Source organism: Pseudorca crassidens, chromosome 2, assembly GCF_039906515.1.
Source record: "Pseudorca crassidens isolate mPseCra1 chromosome 2, mPseCra1.hap1, whole genome shotgun sequence".
In the NCBI taxonomy this organism is placed as follows: Eukaryota; Metazoa; Chordata; class Mammalia; order Artiodactyla; family Delphinidae; genus Pseudorca; species Pseudorca crassidens.
This window is the reverse complement of record NC_090297.1, coordinates 76,194,030-76,209,761: the sequence shown is the minus strand read 5'-3', so window position 1 is coordinate 76,209,761 and position 15,732 is coordinate 76,194,030. Positions and strand designations below refer to the sequence as shown.

General features: G+C 36.3%; 1 protein-coding gene across 2 annotated transcripts in view; it reads right to left on the bottom strand.

Moving 5' to 3' along the window:
• HS2ST1 (heparan sulfate 2-O-sulfotransferase 1) overlaps window positions 1-15,732 on the bottom strand; it is a 186,647-nt gene that overhangs the window by 23,811 nt on the left and 147,104 nt on the right. For both annotated transcript variants that reach the window (XM_067726790.1, XM_067726791.1), the window contains exon 3: window positions 8,610-8,695. In XM_067726790.1, the coding sequence (XP_067582891.1) occupies window positions 8,610-8,695 (86 nt within the window). The remainder of the gene's footprint in view (window positions 1-8,609; window positions 8,696-15,732) is intronic.

The window sequence follows — 15,732 nt, the reverse complement described above, 5'->3', positions numbered from 1 at the left end:
ATGGCTTTGGGCGGTGCTTATACGTATGAAACATGATTTTAATGAGATAAGCTATGTGAACTTCTTCTGAAAATGGCTAAGAACTATTATTTATAACTTAGGATATGGCTGTATAGACATAAAGGCAAGGAATTATAACTGAAAATAGGCATGATAAAAGAGCATCAGGCCACTCAGCTCAGCTAGTTAGGAAACAAGCATCCTCTTAGGTTTGTATGTTTAAAACTTTGGCCAAACAGGTAGTTTTGTACCAGTGGAAAAATATGTTCTGTAGTTGCAGACTCCAGCTTTAACCCTGGTCAGTCATCTGAGCTGTTCCTCAGGAGGGCTCAGATGGAAGAGTAGAAAACCCATCTTCCCTCCAGGAAACTAAACTACCATTGACCCATTAGAACATAATCTTCCTAGGAAGAGAAGAGCAGATTTGGTAGGAATCTGCAATGTTATATGGCGATCAAAAGGGAAAAAATATAATCTGAGCAGCAGGTTGGTAAGAAACCTTATTCTTGCCATGTCAGCATGTATGTACGACGGCAAGAGAGACAAACCAGGCACATTTCCTTACACGCACACTCTGTATAGCCTAGGATGAATGAACAGTAAGAATAGCTAAAAGAACAAGTGCATACTCAGAACTTTTGAAAGGAACCTTGTCAACTGGCTAGACAAAGCCTAAATGGAAGATGATGAAGCTGAAGGAGGGCTGAATAGCCTTTGGGAAGCATTAACGCTTTGAGATTTCTGCTTCATACCAGATTTAACACTTCTAGTTAATCAGCAGTCTCACAGGGGGAACAAAGATATCTTATACGGTCAACCGATGGTTGGAGGAATCTGTGGATACGGAACCTGCAAATAACAAGGGAGGACTGTACATATTTATTCTGGACTCTCTTATCCCTAAAGTGTTCATAGAAAGCTTCAAATCCTTCTAGTGGTAAGTTCCCATTGTCTTGTTTCAAAAACAGTGAATGACCTGTTGGTATTTATTGGTCCCACTGATAATGATGTTAAGAATAAAAGATTTTTAAAATAATTATTTATCTCTTAAAAAGAACATTCATCTATTAAAATGGCCCAAATTTTAAAAAGGGGGGAGTGTGGTCCAACAATACCGAAGGCTGGTAAGGATACACAGCAACTGGAACTCTCGTGCACTTTTGGTGAGACTGCAAAATAATAAAGCCACTTGGGAAAACAGCTTAGCCGTGTCTTACAGAGCTACCATACAATCCAGCAATCCCACTTCTAGGTCCTCCCCAAGAGAAATGAAGACATTATGTCCACACAAAACCTGTATGCAAATGTTTTGACAACTTTATTCATAATCACCAAAAGCTGGAAACAACCCAAGTATCCAGGAACTGGTAGATGGACAGTAAGGATGGTGGTGCCTCCTTCCTTACTACTCAGTAAGGAACTAACTACTGATACACGCATCAAATTGGATGAATGTCAAAAGCATTATGCTCAGTGAAAGAAGCCAGGTTCAAAAGACTTGGTGACTGACTAGATATATGTGGCAAAGAAAAGGGTTGTTCAAGATGACTCTAAAGTTTCTTGCTTGGGTGTCTTGATAAATAAAAATGGGTAAACTTCCCAAAAGAGAACATTGGAGGCAAAGAGAGAATCTTGAGCAATGCCTTATTAGGACCTGGGAATAAGGAGGGCCAGCACAGAGTCAGACAGGGAGAAGAAAACACCAGTAAGACAACATGGTAACTGAACGAAGACAGAGTTTTAAAAGGGCTTAACACAGCTCTGTGTGAGTCACAAACTAACTGCTTCACCTACATTATCATATTTAATCCTTACAACCACCCATGGAGTAGTTACTTTAATTATCCTCATTTTACAAATGGGGAAACTGAAGATCTGAAGTCATGTGGCTGAGACTGCTGAGCTGGGAAGGAACTGAGGGGGATTTAACTAGAAATCTGACTTGAGAGATTACTCCTTAGCATCTACAGGATCAATGCTACAGAAAGAGCTAGTAATACAAATCAATAAAAAGCCAACTCTAGCATATTACTTGCAATGATTAAAATAACTTTAAAAATGTTTCTACAGTGTTTGTGACATATTTGTTGAAAGTTGTAGAAAGTGGTGCAAACTTCAACTGGTTCAGCAGATACGTACAAGGCAAAAGGGACAATCTCACATGAATCTACATACTACCAAACTTGTCCTGACATATCTGTTTCTTTACTGATTTACCTCAATTGTTCTGAAAAAGACAACAGGGGTGATACAGAGAAACCAAAATGATGGTGATGAAAACCCATACTCATTCCTGAGGATGACCACAAAGGTACACACCTGACATGGACCTGAATAAAACTGACCGTTGGATCAAGAATAATTTCCAAATATCTTTCTAAGACCGGATGCTGACATATGACCCTAGGTAGCTAGATCATAAAAAAATCTCAGCAGAGTCTGATCAAAAACAGCATTAAAATAGTTTTCTTTTAGCTGGACATTATCCTTTATAAAGGAAAATGTTCTGAAAAAGGTTTTTGAAAGAGATGTTCAAATGTTTTTCTTTTGTATAAAATTTGAAGAAAATCAAAATGGGAGTGATAGATGCTGCTGATAAATGAGTGGCATAAATTTAAAAGGGAGAATAATCTATAATATTTTCACTGTTTATAATGAACCATAATGAAGTGATAGTAATAGTAAAAAAGGGGGTTTCAGTGAACTCACTGAGGACAAGAACTGCAACTTATTCAACTTTATATTGCCTGCACCCTAGGACAATTTGAAAATGTCTAACCTACACAATGTTTTTCCACTGGAAAATTTCTAAATTTATGATGTTAGCATATCTGCATTATTTTAAAATGGTTTGTTCACCAATTTAAAAAAAACAGTAATTAAACACTGAAGGGAAAAATGGAAGGAAGAACTAGGAAATGTGCTTAAAAAAATAAGGATAGAGTTAAGACAAAAAGGAATAAGACAGGACAGGAATACAAATATGTAACAAGAAGATATTTTTGTTATTATTCTAAAGTTCTGAATAAAAACAGATACACCAAAACAGATAACTGTAACCAAAACATAGCGTGAGCCGATATCAGCTTGCAAATAAAATGTGTGCTTCTTAGTGATCAGTCTAAATTAGAAACCACTTTTAATACTTTATTTAATACTTTATCTTACTGCCTGGGTTTCCTGGGGTATCCTGGGTTTGTACTCTCTTTAGTGTTTCTGCTAAGGCAATTGAAAAGCTATGTGACTAAATATCTCTTTCATCAAATTTGACGGTTTTCTCCTGAAGGCAAGTATTTTAATGGACTCCACAAAGTATTACACCAGTCAAGAATACGTTTTAAACAATAAAATATTTTAAAAATTGGTAAAGTGATGTTCCTTTCCTCTTCCTTACTCATTTGTTGTATGACAAACTAAAAATTATTTTAAAAGATAGTAGTTACATCTAAAATAGTTTGTGACTATATACATCAAAATACATTTCTGCCTGTTGATTTTTTTAAGGTATTTGTTTAACATCTTGTAAAGGTCTATTAAAGTTTTTCACAATACATATTGCTTCCAATAAGATGAAACACATTAGGAAAATATTCAAACCCTTAAATGTTCATGTTAATATTTAAAAAATGAGATTAATCTTTCCAAGAACCTTTACATTTTTTTAACTGCAAAAACCCTAGCATACACCAGAACTTCATTCTAAGTGTAAGACTTTTGCCCAAAGCAAAAGCACTCAATATATTATTTTAATAATGAAAACCTCAAGTATGAGAAACCAAGCTGTGTGTGCAAAAAAAATAAACCATTTAGGTGAAAAGGTAACAAACATTCAATTGAAGGATAATGCAGCCCTGAGGGAAAATATGCATATGAATGAAGTTTATGAAATTGGTCCAATGCCTCTGTAAAGAAAAAATAATTAGTTTATCTTAAAGCTGCCTATAAAATGTTTTCAATATTGCTGTATGAATTATTTATAGAAAAATGTACATTTAACTTTAAAGCAACCACTTTACTGTAAGATGTTGAGTGCTGTGGGAGAAACTAGCAATAAGAATATATTGTTCTATGTATGTAATATCTGGGAGATTCCTTTTAATTACAGGCTTTTCAAAAAAGTTCAGATTTATTATCAATGTGAATCAGTAATATTTCATTCAACTCCTTTTCAAATTTGAGAAGTTAAAATGACAGTGGGATATCAATTAAATTTTTGGATTTTACACAGAATGCTCGTTCAAGTTGACAAATACATGAGGGTGTATTACTTTGAAGTCATGACTGCTACTGCAATGAATGAGCAAACATGTCTAAGCTTAAATAATTTAAAAAACTATTTTTAATGTTTTTGAAGTTAGTGCAGAGTTTTATTAGGGAAAAGATCTGCATTTGAGGTTTTCCTATAATGATACTCAATGTGTTACATAAAACGTTTAAATGGGTTCACCAAGCCACATATGCTTACAGAATATTCCTTTTGACCAGTTTTCTGATTAGTACTTAAAGCGGCACAGACTCTAGGGGGAGCCCCATAGTGCTTGGATACTATATGTAAGCCTGTTGTTTTATGAACTTTTCTTCAGAGAATTATGATAGGAATACCTTGATCCCATGCCTCCCCAAAAACATGGAAAATGAGAGTTAGTTATGTCCAGATTCAGGCAAATCACTATAAAGGAAAATCACTTAAAAAAAAAGTGTCTTTAAGGAAATCAAAAAATACCTAGAAACAAATGACAATGAAAATACAACGACCCAAAACTTACAGGATGGAGCAAAAGCAGTTCTAAGAGGGAAGTTTATAGCAATAGAATCCTACCTCAAAAAACAAGAAACATCTCAAACAACCTAAACCTACACCTAAAGCAATTAGAGAAAGAAGAACAAAAAAACCCCAAAGTTAGCAGAAGGAAAGAAATCATAAAGATCAGATCAGAAATAAATGAAAAAGAAATGAAGGAAACAATAGCAAAGATCAATAAAACTAAAACCTGGTTCTTTGAGAAGATAAACAAAATTGATAAATCATTAGCCAGACTCATCAAGAACAAAAGGGAGAAGACTCAAATCAATAGAATTAGAAATGAAAAGGGAGAAGTACAACTGACACTGTAGAAATACAAAGGATCATGAGAGATTACTACAAGCAACTACACGCCAATAAAATGGACAACCTGGAAGAAACGGACAAATTCTTAGAAAAGCACAACCTTCCGAGACTGAACCAGGAAGAAATAGAACATTTAAACAGACCAATCACAAGCACTGAAATTGAGACTATGATTAAAAATCTTCCAACAAACAAAAGCCCAGGACCAGATGACTTCCCAGGCGAATTCTATCAAACATTTAGAGAAGGCCTAACACCTATCCTTCTCAAACTCTTCCAAAATATAGCAGAAGGAGGAACACTCCCAAACTCATTCTATGAGGCCACCATCACCCTGATACCAAAACCAGACAAAGATGTCACAAAGAAAGAAACTACAGGCCAATATCACTGATGAACATAGATGCAAAAATCCTCAACAAAATACTAGCAAACAGAATCCAACAGCACATTAAAAGGATCCTACACCATGACCAAGTGGTGTTTATCCCAAGAATGCAAGGATTCTTCAATATATGAAAATCAATCAATGTGATACACCATATTAACAAATTGAAGAATAAAAACCATATGATCATCTCAATAGATGCAGAAAAAGCTTTTGACAAAATTCAACACCCATTTATGATAAAAAACCCTCCAGAAAGTAGGCATAGAGGGAACTTCCCTCAACATAATAAAGGCCATAGATGACAAACCCATAGCCAACATCATTCTCAATGGTGAAAAACTGAAATGATTTCCTCTAAGACCAGGAACAAGACAAGGGTGCCCACTCTCACCACTATTATTCAACATAGTTTTGGAAGTTTTAGCTACAACAATCAGAGAAGAAAACGAAATAAAAGGAATCCAAATCGGAAAAGAAGTAAAACTGTCACTGTTTGCAGATGACATGACACCATACATAGAGAATCCTAAAAATGCCACCAGAAAACTACTAGAGCTAATCAATGAATTTGGTAAAGTAGCAGGATGCAAAATTAATGCACAGAAATCTCTTGCATTCCTAGACACTAAAGATGAAAAGTATGAAACAGAAATTAAGGAAACACTCCCATTTGCCATTGCAACAAAAAGAATAAAATACCTAGGAATAAACCAACCTAAGGAGACAAACTACCTGTATGCAGAAAACTATAGGACACTGATGAAAGAAATTAAACACGACACAAACAGATGGAGAGATATACCATGTTCTTGGATTGGAAGAATCAGCATTGTGAAAATGACTATACTACCCAAAACAATCTACAGATTCAATGCAATCCCTATCAAACTACCACTGGCATTTTTCACAGAACTAGAACAAAAAATTTCACAATTTGTGTGGAAACACAAAAGACCCCAAATAGCCAAAGCAATATTGAGAAAGAAAAACGTAGCTGGAGGAAGCAGATTCCTGATTTCAGACTATACCACAAAGCTACAGTAATCAAGACAGAATGGTACTGGTACCCAAACAGAAATATAGATCAATGGAACAGGATAGAAAGCCCAGAGATAAACCCATGCACATATGGTCACCTTACCTTTGATAAAGGAGGCAAGAGTATACAATGGAGAAAAGACAGCCTCTTCAATAAGTGGTGCTGGGAAAACTGGACAGCTACATGTAAAAGAATGAAATTAGAACACTCCCTAACACTGTATACAAAAATAAACTCAAAATGGATAAAGACCTAAATGTAAGGCCAGGCACTACAAAACTGTTAGAGGAAAACATAGGCAGGACACTCTATGACATAAATCACAGCAAGATCCTTTTGACCCACCTCCTAGAGTAATGGAAATAACAACAAAAGTAAACAAATGGGACCTAATGAAAGATAAAAGCTTTTGCACAGCAAAGGAAACCATAAACAAGACGAAAGGACAACCCTCAGAATGGGAGAAAATATTTGCAAATGAAGCAACTGACAAAGGATTAATCTCCAAAATTTATAAACAGCTCATGCAGCTCAATATCAACAAAACAAACAACCCAATCCAAAAATGGGCAGAAGACCTAAATAGACATTTCTCCAAAGAAGATATACAGATTGCCAACAAACACATGAAAGGATGCTCAACATCACTAATCAGAGAAATACAAATCAAAACTACAATGAGGTATCACCTCACACCAGTCAGAATGGTCATCATCAAAAGATCTACAAACAATAAATGCTGGAGAGGGTGTGAAGAAGAGGGAACCCTCTTGTACTGTTGGTGGGAATGTAAATTGATACAGCCACTATGGAGAACAGTATGGAGGTTACTTACAAAACTAAAAATAGGACTACCATACAAATCAGCAATCCCACTACTGGGCATATACACTGAGAAAACCATAATTCAAAAATTCATGTACCACAATGTTCATTGCAGCTCTATTTACAATAGCCAGGACATGGTAGCGACCTAAGTGTCCATTGAAAGACGAATGGGTAAAGAAGATGTGGCACATATATACAACGGAATATTACTCGGCCATAAAAAGAAATGAAATTGAGTTATTTGTAGTGAGGTGGATGGACCTACAGACTGTCATACAGAGTTAGTCTGACTGTCATACAGTAAATCAGAAAGAGAAAAATAAATACTGTATGGTAACACATATATATGGAATCTAAAAAAAAAATGGTTCTGATGAACCTAGGGGCAGGACAGGAATAAAGATGCAGATGTAGAGAATGGACTTGAGGACACGGGGAGGGGGAACAGTAAGCTGGGATGAAGTGAGAGAGTGGCATGGACATATATACACTACCAAATGTAAAATAGATACCTAGTAGGAAGCAGCTGCATAGCACAGGGAGATCAGCTTGGTGCTCTGTGACCACCTAGAGGGATAGGGAGGGTGGGAGGGAGATGCAAGAGGCCGGAGGTATGGGGATATATGTACACGTATAGCTGATTCGCTTTGTTATAAAGCAGAAACTAACACACCATTGTAAAGCAATTACACTCCAATAAAGATGTTAAAAAAAACACAAAAACGCCATTCACTCAGAAAAAGAGAAAAGTCTCCTTAGAATATATCTCATTTTTAAAGCTAAAACAAGGCAGCCCAAGGGGAAATGTGTCTTGGCTGAGAAGCAGACACTTTAGGGCACCAATAACTGAGTAGTGGCTCCTTTGCTTTCTCTGTTCTCAGTCAGTGACGTGGTAAGTCACACTCTGATTGGCCTCTAGCTTAAAACTTGGGGCTCTCCTAAAATAGTGTCATTTGACTGCACAGGAAGCAGAAATATAATAATAATAAATAATTTTAAAGGGCATTACCTAAATTTAATGTACCTTGAATTTCTAAAATTAGTATGACAATTATCGATTTATGAACACTAGAGGGCAGTATAACACTAGAAGGTATATTTAAATTACATATCTAAAAGTGGCAAACACAAGCCAGTACGTTTTTTTAACATCAGAATCATAATAATTTAATATATTAGTTCCTTTTTAGGTTGCTAAAGTACAAAGCATTCTTTCGTGTATCATTTTAGATATAACTTACTTTGCAAAATCCAAATAAGAAATGTGCCCATGATAAAACCCTGGTTTCATCTCTTTCCAGGAAGTTATATTCTTTACAAAGCGCACCTAAAAAAGGAGAACATACTCATTATTTAAGTACAATTTAAAGAAAATGAAGTTTGGTGATAGCAAAATACTTTTCATTTAGACATTCAAAAGCAATCACACCACTTTGACGATTACAGAGCTTGAAATACAGGCTTCAACTAAGGAAAGCAGTGACCTGTAATTGCTAATTCATCATAGAGAAGCTACTATCACCACACTCAGAAAAGAGTGAAAGAGGATCCTGAAAACAAAACTGCACAAGGCAACCATTTACGACACAGTAGAGTGAGTACATTTATATGGGGAGGGGAAGGGAGGGGAGGGGAGGGGAGGGGAGGGGAAGGGAGGGGAGGGGAAGGGAGGGTGGGTACCAACACCCAAGGTGAAGCAGGCAGCACTTCAGTATGGGGATAGTCTATGCAAATCTGTTTTCTTCTCAGAGACTTGTTATTCATAAAAATTCTCATTTATTAATGACTCAACAAATAACAAATATCAACTAATCCTTAATCCAAATGATTAAAGAAAGGATGAGAAACAGAAGACTTTAAAGAGCTAAGAGCAGATATCATAAGCTTGAGCAGATATCATTAACTTGTTGATAAAAAAGCTTAATAAAATTAGGTGTGATACACATAAAATTTTTAAGATATCTAAATATGACTATTTTAATCTATTGGAATTAAAAGTGTACAAAAGATTAGTTAATATAAAAATTATTTAACTGTAAATATATTATTAAAATGTTAAAAATTGGTTAATATAGAACTTTATAAACCAGCTGCAAGGCAGTGATACATAATTTCTCAAAGAAAAATGGTATAAATTTCTAATAAGAAAATCTCTGCATGATCAACAGTAGGTGGTTGAGAATCTCTTCTGGAGACTAGAGACAGGGTGGGGATGGGTGAGGGGTTGGGGGCCCAGTGCCCCCTGCTGCACTGAAAGCATCTGCAAGCTGTGACCTCAGCCTCTAACACACAGGACTGTCAATCACATACTTTTGACAATTTCCTATCAATCTTTCATTTACGTTTTAGAATAGAGTTAGTCACATGGAGATATTCTGGCACACTTCTTACCAGGTCAGTCAATAAGTTAATAGCCATGAATGATGGCTACCTCCTGGATAAGGCCCATTGGTAAGGACAGAGTAGGGAAACAGTGCAGAAGCAACCTTATGTCGGAGGATGTGAACTAAGGAAAAATGGAAGATTCTGGAAGTAGAATTTATTTTTTAGGGGAAGCATCAATAACTCATATACTAAGAGAAATAATGGAGTTTTTAGAAGGGAAATGAAATGAATCTTATTATCTTACACACACAGATCCTTAACATCTGAAAATTGGATGTAGATAACAAAATTATTTTGCATTAGAGAATACACAATTATATTTTTGCAGATATTTGCAGTTTTTCCCCACCAAAACAGAAGAGCCAAACAAATGTGTGATTTGAGATTACCAGGTTCTTTCCTATTTCTTCTTCAAGTAAGGCATCAAATAGAATAAAAATATCAAGTGACAAGTGAAAAAGAAACAGAAAATAAAAAATTACATAACCCATAAACTGAATCCTTAAAAAAATTTACATGTTGAATATGAAAAATCCTTATAATTTTCACTTAATGGTAAATTAAACAAGCTTTTGATTCTATGAAAATCAGTTTCAGTATTTCAGCACCAAATGAGGGAGAAATAGAAGGCAAAGAGAATAGGAATGGTAGGTGATGGTTCAAGGGTGCTTAAGACATATTTACAACTCAGCTCTATTTTCCAGAAGCTGATTTAATATGGATGTGATGGTGTAAGAGGGAAATGAAAGGAGACGCCAGATTGAAGTCTGACAAAACTGTGCTATATAAGCCAAATGTTAGAGGATCATAGTACACTGTGATGAAAGACTTAGGTGTAAACTTCAAGTATTCTTTTTTCCTCCACCCTTCCAAAGAACAGTCAAGATCAAACTAAATCCTCCTAAAGACACACTTCATCTGCCATGTGTCCTTCGATGTGAGGTGAAGAGCCCAGGAAGCTGGATGAGATCTGGACTGCTGCCGGGCTTCCCAAACTCAACGTGCAAATGAATCATCTGGGACTCTTGTTAAAACACAGATTCTGATTCAGAAGGTCCGGAGTGGGGCCCAAGTTTCTGGACTTCTAACAAGTTTCCACGTGATGGCCAGGTCAATGGGCCACACCAAGGAACACGACTTTAGCGTGTGTGGGCCCAGGACCTAGCTCTTGGTTTTATCAACGTGAAGCTTGTTTCCGCAGCACCTGCAAAGGAGGCCTGAGGTCTACAGAAGCTCTTTAGCAAGGATATATTCTCATAGTCACTGCTTTTGTGATATGGAAAAAAAGTATACTGAAATAGAACAATTTTTTAAAGAATATCTTATAAGCTACCACAATATATAAAAAAGAATGGGGGACGGGAGCAGAATGACCCTGGTACTCAGTCTTCTCCATCTACCCACACACAGTGATGCCAGAAGCACGTCAGAACCAAAGCATGCCAAGAAGCACAGTATAAAAAGTAACAAAATAAGTATAAGGGTTATGCCTCCAGGTGGACTCAGGGAACAGAACAGAACAAGGCATGAATCTTCTACTGCTGTCACCAAACTCAAACTCTCTTGTTTATAGAATCAGCATTTTAGAGGTGAAAGGGCCAAGGATATCCTGTACTCGTTATTTTATAGATAAAGAAACTGAAGCCCAAGAACCGTATACCTCAGATTTTGGTCCAATCATCCTTCTATACCACTAGCTAATTTCTTTAATCTATTATTGTCCAATTTAAACAAGGGAGGGGGGAACCAGAAGGATTTGAAAGAAGAGCAGACAGATATCATTTGTACTATAATTCTGATCAACAAACTTGGACACTGAGAATTTCAGGCTTTATCCACTGTTCAGGAAACCCCTGAGATCCAGTCATTCAAAACTCCTCAACCTCTAAGATCTCAAAGCTCTGTTGATATATCTCTCTCAATTGTTTATTTTCCTCATTACATTCATTATAATCTCAACTTCCAATCCGCCCTGCTCACTACTCTCATATTGCTCATACTGAATAACCCTTTTTCAACAATGCCCGCTGACTTACTCTTGCCTTTTCATTGTCTTGGGTAACCTCAGGGGTTGAACACTGCTGGTCAAACCTAAGAGATCCAGTCTAAATGACTCTGTAGGACTTTGAATTTTATTTTACTAAATTAATTCTGACATAAATTCAGTGGGTTATTCTCTACACTATATTATTGCTGTCTCCAAAACCCACAGAATCTTTCTCTAATCTCCAGCTGAGAGAATACTGAAGGCTACGTACTTAATATATATGTATATGTATGTTCTTTCTTTCATCTCATCAACGTTTAACTCAGGCAATCTGCTAAAGTCTCATTAATAAAGCTGTGGCTGATTTACAATTTGCAATAAATCAAAAAGATGCTGAGCTGAGATTTACTTCACAGGAAAGAAAAAAGTGCTAAGCAAACAAATGTTGTCAATAAGTTAAAGTGGTGGTTCACACTCATCTGGAGAATGGCCTGAGCATTTAGAAGTGTCACTTACATACAACTGAAATTCTACACCATCCTAATCTCCTCTTCAAAAGTGATCTGCAAGGACATAACGATCTAATTAATCCTCTTTGAAGAACAGTATTTTTTTAACATTTTCCTTTCAAAGTATTAATTTAGCCACTTCTCCTTTTAGCCATGTTTAATATTTATCCTCTTAGTTCTCCAGAGTTTTCCCTACCCTCCTCTCTCTTCATCTTCACTTGTTCCCTTTCACCAGTCTAGCTGCAGTTCCTGCCCTGTCATTTTCTGCCTTCTCGCCTCTTCTGTACCACTTGTCTCTCAGTGTTTCTTCTGGTTTTCCTCTACAGTGGCGCATTCTGCCCAAGACCTTGAGATAAAGCTCTGGAATAGAGAGGAGTAGGGGAAAATGCAGATCAGGTGAGCAAGCTTTTACTCAGTTCATTTTATAGATTCTTACTGACTATGATACTTGGCACTAATGAACGATAAAGTGAGAGGCAAAAAGGAACAAAGCTAGTAGTATCAAATGAGGTTGAGTCTGAAGACACCGAAAACTCTTGGGGAAAAGAAATAAAGTCACCATAGTGACCTTATCCAAAGAGAATTTCCATACTCTGATTGCAAAAGGCTATCAAGAAGATGTTTCAGAAGTAGTAGTTAGATATAGTACAGGAAAAGAGATGTTTTTATGGCTAGCCTGGAGCAGATTCTAAACTGTGATTTTTGTCAGATTTTATAACTCAAGCAGAGTCAGGTTAGCAAGTAATCACAAGATGCCTTTAGGGAAAACACAAGCAACAACGTAGGGAGTGGTGTTGTGATTTATTTGCTAGTCGAACCAGACCTGAACCCGTGCTATAAGAAAAGCTGAGAAAGCACCATCGCACTAACACTATATCTAGACTTATATTCTTAATGAGATTAATCTCAACATTATGATTATCTGTGATCACAAAAGAACTTGTTTTCACTATCTAAAAGTAGGAATGTCATCCCGAACATCCTGGCCAAATTCCAACTTTGTAATTACTACCTATTGAGTGAACACTGCTATTAACTTGGGTAATTATACATACCAAACTCCTACTCATGCATACACTTAAAGTAAACATTCATTGTACAGCTGTGGGTAGTTTTATGAGACTACATTAGACAGAAAGTTTTCTACGCAAAGAGAAAACCTGAGGAATGGTTGGATAAAATATAAGAAAGGTTCAGCAGCAATAGAACATAATATACTATCTTCACTAAAATTCAGAACTGTGTTGTTCAATCACTTTTTTTTTTTTTTTTGTGGGAGGGGGCGTATGTGTCCCAAATCACCTGAGGTAAGGAGAGGTCATGCTCATACTGCTATCAATCAGGGGCTACCTCTGCCAGCAGTTATCATCACGGCATCATGCTCAGCTAAGAACTGCCTTCAGAATCTAAATGGGTTCATTTGTTCATTCATTCATTCAACAAAAAATTTATGTATCTACTATGTCTCAGGCACGGTTCTAAGCACAGGGATACAAGGTGAACAAGGCAAGGTTCCTGCCCTTAAGGAGCTTAAATTATAATAGAGAAAAAGTAAACAAATAAATCAATAAGTAATTGGAAAGATACTGAAAGAATGATGGTACACAGTAAGTTGGAAGAGGTATTTCATATATAGGATGGCCAAGTAAGGTTTTGCTATGAAGAGGTCATTAAGCTGAAACCTTAAATGGATAACACGAAGCCAATTGTGAGAAGCCAGAAGTGCGTTCTAAGAGGAAATAAGTATAGTGGCCTTGAAGCAGGAAAGGCTTGGTGCATTCAGAGAACCAAAAGGCCAGTGTGGCTAGTAAATGAGAGGTTGAAGCGAGGGACAATGGACAAGGGCTTGATTAAGAAGGACCTGTTGGCCTAGATAAGGAATTTGGATTTTCTTGTGGAGGTAGGAATACGAATCTAAAGATAAGTAACTCACCATCCTGTGAAGATTATAATATGCATCTTCCCATCACTTCACTGAGAATCCTATTCTAGATCTTTGCTACTCAAACTTTGGTTCAAGGACCAGAAGCATCAGTTTTGGCATTAACAGGAAGCTTTTTAGAAATTCAGAATATCAGGCTTTATCTTAGTCCTTCTGAATAGGAATCTGTATTTTAACTGGTGTTCAGTATACACATTATAGGTTGAGAGGCATTCATCTAAAGTGTTGTTCTGAAAAATCAGTATCTGCAACTAATATCAAACCATATGTGCTACTGCAAATGACCAGAAGTTGGTTTAACAGTAAGTTAGAAAGAAAAAAAAAATTACTACACTGTTCTACAGAGAATGCAAATTCTGGATATTTCCAGTTTCTTAGAAAGACCTTAAATATGATCAGAACTAAATATGTGAGAGCAGAAAAGAATTAAGAAAGATCATAAAAGATGCTGCCACTTCACCTATTTGGCATAGTACTTTAAAGACAACATGTTCTGTAATACAGAGATATTTTGTGATAGCAGAGTAAACTTCATTTTCCAACCAGAAGAGCTGATTACCTGTCTCCTGCCAATTCCTGTCTATTAACAGAGTAAAGCCCAAATCTCAAAAATATAACTTTCATGACTGAGTCCACCTCATTCTTATCACTTAGTCTTCTCATGCCTTATATTCTCAAATGTTTATCTTCTAATCTCCTTGTTCTAACTGTTCCTCAAACATCTTAATTTTGAAAAATTCCTAAACTACGGAAAAGTTGAAAGAATAGTAGTCAACATCTGTACACTCTTCACCAAGGGTAACTGTTAACGTTTTGTCACTTCTGTTTATCTTCTTCTTTCCCCCTTTTTCTCTGTGCACACACACACTTATTTGTTTCTGAATCGAAGTAGCAGACGTTTTTGATCAAGGATCCAATCATGGGTCACAAAATACATTTGGTTTTCATGTCTCTTTAGTCTCCTCTAGTCCATCTCCCCCCACCCCTTTTTTTTAGATGTCATAACATTGACACTTTAGATGAGTTCAGGACAGTTGTTCTAGAAAATGTTCTACAATATGGATTTGCCTGTTTTCTCAAGATGAGGTCCAGGTTAAACATTTTGGTGAGAACACCATAAACTGATGTTGTCTTTGAATAGTCCTCATAGTTTCTGCGATTATGTTTTACATTCCGTAGTAAATTATAAATAAGCTCCTTGAAAGACACAGCCTTGCTTTTTATTTCTTTGGTAATTCCTCAAAGAATGTAGAATAATCTCTGTACACATTACATACGCAATAAATAAATGAAAACTTGCAAGCAGAGTTGAGAACTGTTTCTAAGAATACCCATAACTGTTACACATTGAATACTTTTATACCAGACTAGAAACATTTGGGCTTTGCCTCTAAAATTTTTGTGAGAAATAATTAAGCAAGTAAACAGTTTAGCACAGTCCCCAGTACAAAATACATCTAGGAAAGAGCTGGGGCTAAAGGCAGATAGATATTAAGCAGACTGGACTGCTGAGGTTGGAAGGTGAGGGAATAAAGGGTGTA